Genomic DNA, 4,206 nt, shown 5'->3' with positions numbered 1-4,206 from the left:
GAGTCAGAGAAGTAGGAAAGGGAGAAGGAAGAAAGACAAACCTGATAATATAGAAGGATGTGACCAAACACAGGAACATAAAGATGACAAAAGGTACAGGGAAATTGTTATATGTACGAAATGTATGTGCTCATTTCGGATATAACGATGTTTGGAAGAGTTAGACGGTTGAGAGATGAAATTACTTTTTTTCTCCAGGTGAATCCCTTCTGAGATGCTTCACATATTTATTATAAGTCCTCCTCTCTATTGGAACATGATTGTCGCGTTTTGAGTGTTTTGCCGCAGTGAAATTCAAGAATCGATGTTTATGAACAGGCCTTTTTTTTTCCCCACATAGTACAAATTTCCATTTTACTGAATTCGTTGTGAAAATAGATCAAAAGAAAATCAATAAGAATAAACAGGAATTTCATGGGCGATTTTTGCTTTTTTCGTTTAATTTTCAACGGATTTCTAAGGATTCTTGTGGTAAAACTGGTAGTAGGCTAATAGTGGGATATTACATCTATCTACTATTTACCAAAAGTATCATGGCGTCTCGATTTCGTTCACGCATGACAATGTTAGAAATTTACATTGATTAAAAATATTCATGAATCTCCAAAGGTGGTGGCACCTTTCGCCCCATTTCTCTCAACAGCTGTCAGTGTAAGATTGAACAGACTTATATATAAGGCGGGCCATGTTCTCTCTGGCCATGATTTCCTAAAAGGTCATTCTACCTACAAGTCATTGTTTTGTTGAGGGTCTTGTAAGTATTGATTGATTGGTAACTTTATTGTTGTAGAAGTGTATACAACAAGGGAGGGGGTCGGGTCATGCCGCCCACCCCCTAAACATGGGACAAAAAGGATTTAAGAGTGCGTCAGGAGGCGAAGGTGAAGTACGTCCTACCACACGTCTGGCACTGCGTCCTTGCTCTCCCGCACCGCCAACCTGGGACAACGATACCTGCTGGTGCACCTAAGCGAGCCCCTCGGTCACAGCGGCGAGCTTGGCCTGCAGCCGGTCCAGTGTCTGAGTAGCCGTGGGTACCCACTCCTCCTCATCCGTGTCCATGTCATCCAATACCAGGTCCGCCTGTACAGAGGGGGACCCAGACCGCGGAGGCGTGCGGTCCGGCACAGACAGGGGCTGGGCCGGTGTCACATGCCAAAGTGTGGCTCGTGACAGTGTTTATAGTCTGACCGGGCTTAATTTACGGCTATGGTGGGGCAAGGGTATCTCTACAGTTCTGCCACGTTTCCAAAAAATGCGATGTGAAATGGAAGTTATTGGTGTACAAGGCATCGCAAACACTATCAATTCAGATGTATAAAATTTTGACTTGTGTATATAGATGGCTGAATCAACAGTAACCATCATATGCATAAAAAAACTATATAGTACCATACAAACATGGCATACATATTCAACAGTGTTGCTGATATCAACTGTAGTAACTTATAATGGTACTTAGCGTATGTTTAGGGTGTGTAATAATATCAGCGTTACAGATATAAGATAATGAGCATGGAAAAAAGAAATAATCTATTATCCAAAGTAAAAAAAAAAATAGTAGAAGTCTTGTGAGTGGCGGCAATACTGATGAACCCAGCCTGGCCAGGCCGAATAGCCTCACCTTGTAGTACCAGATGTTGCTATAATTATAAGATAAAATGCTCACATTTACTGGCTTTTACAGTAATTTCAAGGGTGAGGCATAATCGCATTCATAATTCGTAAGCCAAGCTAATGTGTAGTTTCTATTTTTACAAAATAGTAGGTATATGCCAATACCTAAGTGAAAAAAAAAAAGCATTATTCACTTGTGAGCGGCAACTCTTCCACACCCAGCTGGTGGCCTTGACACATTGTGGTGGTGACGTGACTGACTTCGTGCTACTCACTTATGTATATGTATATATATATATATATATATATATATATATATATATATATATATATATATATATATATATATATATATATATATATATATATATATATATATATATATATATATATATATATATATATACTGCTTATCTTTGATTCTTTAGTAAGAGAGAGATTAACAGAACAACAGTAGTGAAAACGTGGCAACACTGTACAGAGACGCTCGCCCCCCCATGGCCGTAAATTAAGGCTGGTCAACTTTTTTTTATAGTTGCGTCTTCTGCGCATGCGCGGCCCGGGAGCGAACGAAAGACACTATATATTATGTCATGCCTATAGCTATGACAGAATGTGACAAGTGATATTGTGTGATTTAAACAATTCGATTTTTTTTTTTTTTTTTTTTTTTTATCACAGTAGCCATTGACTTTCAGCATGTATCGGTGGAAAGACTAGTCACTAGTGCCTCACTATGGTAGAAAAAGAACCAAAGAGCAAAAAATATCACTATTTGTTTTATATGGGTAGCCCAAAATATGCTCATTTTTCAATGATACACTAAACATGGGCCTTGAAATGTATGTCATACCTTCTCCATAATCCCGTTGGATGTTTCCATGCCAAACTTTGTCACAGCAGGCCGCAGCGTCGTCTACTCCCGAATCGCGCATGCGCAGAAGACGCATCTAAACACTCAGAATCAGAATCAGAATAAAAAAGGAAAGATGGGGAGGGGGAAGTGGGGACAGAAGAAGAATAGATGGGTGATAAGAAGGGAGCTTCAGTAAGAGGATAAAGTCACTGGGGCTTGACCCAGGCGCAAGATGGACTTTTGTGATTACTGAGCGTTTGGTCTATTAAAGAAGGTCTTTATAGAAGAGATGGACGCGGCAAGGGAGGCCGGCACCTGACCAGGGGGAGCCAAGCAGAGCGCACCACTACCGAGCACGCAAGAGCAAAGGACCGTCAATGCCATGGACGAGGGCGACGCACCCACACGGAAGTGGCGGCCAATACCGTATCGTTTTCAGTGCAAACAACAAACACCGTGAAGCAAGAAGAGTGAAGTACTTGATAGTAGAAGGGGAAAGGATGACATATAGAGAGGATGGGTTGAGAAGTACTTCCGGATAGCGGAGGGACCTACAGTTTTACGTGGGTTCCGAACCACGGATAGTAGTAGAATTGGTGATTTGGGGGTGTAGGATGGTTTAACTTTATTAGCGAAGTTGGTGAGGGGGTATATGAATATTTTATTTGTCTAAACACTTTGTCACAGCCACACTATATCACGGGACACCAGGACCAGCGGGAGCGGTGGCTGTACTGGGGCCGGTGGCTGGACTCGCTGGGGCCGAGAACTAGCCGGCACACCCTGGGGCTGGCTATCAGGGGCAGACTGGGGTGAAGGATGTACCGGGACAGACACTGGCTGGAGCCGCGGGCTGGCTGGCGCACTCTGGGGCTTGTTATCTAGGGCAGGCTGGACAGTAGCAGTCACTGGTTGGGGCCAGGGACTGGCCGGCATACTCTGGGGCTTGTTATCTGGGGCAGACACTGGTTGGGGCTGGGGGCTGGCCGGCACACTCTGGGGCTGGTTCTTGTGGGCAGGTTGGGGCGCTGGGCCGGGGCCGCTGGCTGGACAGGGGCAGGCACTGGCTGGGGCGGAGGGCTCGCTGTGTCCCACTGTCGCTCCAAGGCAGTGACCCTCACACGCAAGTCCCTGACCTCGGCCTGGATTCCCAGCAGGAGCTGCACCACATCCTGGAGGGTCGCAGGCACGCCAGCCTGCGATGCGGGGGCTGCATCCTCAGCCCCTACCACAGCAGCATAGTAAGGGGCAGTCCTGCGTGGCACAGGGACAGGTGGCCATGTGGCAGGGACGGGAGGGTGAGCCGCCCCAGACTGGGCTGGGGCAGCTGTGCCAAGCAGGGGCGGAAATGCTGATGGCTGGGTGGCTGGCAGAGGCAGAGCAGGGAAGTCGGACCAGGATGGGGTGCCATTTGCTCAAGCATTATGTTGCGGAGCTGGGGCAGGCCGAAAAACCACCCTGGAGGGGCCGACAGTGGTGCCGGGGGGTCTGTGGCTCCCTGACCGGCCTGGGCCGAGCAGGGCAGCAGCGCAAAGAGGCATTGTGGTCGCCCCTACAGTTGCAACACAGCAGGATGACTCTGGTGCCAGCACGTATCTTCTCCAGGCAGAGGAAGGAAGGATACTCCCAGAACAGTAACTGCAGCGCGGCGCTGACTTGCACTTCCAGCTCTGATGCCCGAACCGACAGCAGTGGCCGCACAGGTCAGGCTCAGGGATGTACAGGCCCATGTG

General features: G+C 47.2%; 1 protein-coding gene across 1 annotated transcript; it reads right to left on the bottom strand.

Annotated features, from left to right (window-relative positions):
* Positions 1 to 966: 966 nt before the first annotated feature.
* LOC123508479 (predicted GPI-anchored protein 58) lies at positions 967 to 3,754 on the bottom strand. Its single transcript, XM_045262231.1, has 3 exons — positions 3,703 to 3,754; positions 3,167 to 3,615; positions 967 to 1,137 (listed from the first exon to the last, which is right to left on the bottom strand). Exons 1-3 carry the CDS (start codon positions 3,752 to 3,754, stop codon positions 967 to 969), a joined length of 672 nt encoding a protein of 223 aa, XP_045118166.1.
* Between the last annotated feature and the right edge of the window lie 452 nt (positions 3,755 to 4,206).

The sequence above is a fragment of the Portunus trituberculatus genome, chromosome 24 (assembly GCF_017591435.1).
Source record: "Portunus trituberculatus isolate SZX2019 chromosome 24, ASM1759143v1, whole genome shotgun sequence".
Taxonomy (NCBI): Eukaryota; Metazoa; Arthropoda; class Malacostraca; order Decapoda; family Portunidae; genus Portunus; species Portunus trituberculatus.
This window is presented reverse-complemented; position numbering and strand designations above follow the sequence as displayed.

Bases quoted from the DNA above. Each gene is read 5' to 3' on its own strand.
- LOC123508479 (XM_045262231.1), bottom strand. From the start codon at position 3,754: ATGGCCACCTGTCCCTGTGCCACGCAGGACTGCCCCTTACTATGCTGC. The intron at 3,616-3,702 runs GTAGGGGCTGAG...CTGGGAATCCAG, and splicing joins CCCCTTACTATGCTGCTGTG to GCCGAGGTCAGGGACTTGCG. The intron at 1,138-3,166 runs GTGTGGCTGTGA...ACACCGGCCCAG, and splicing joins TCCTGGTGTCCCGTGATATA to CCCCTGTCTGTGCCGGACCG.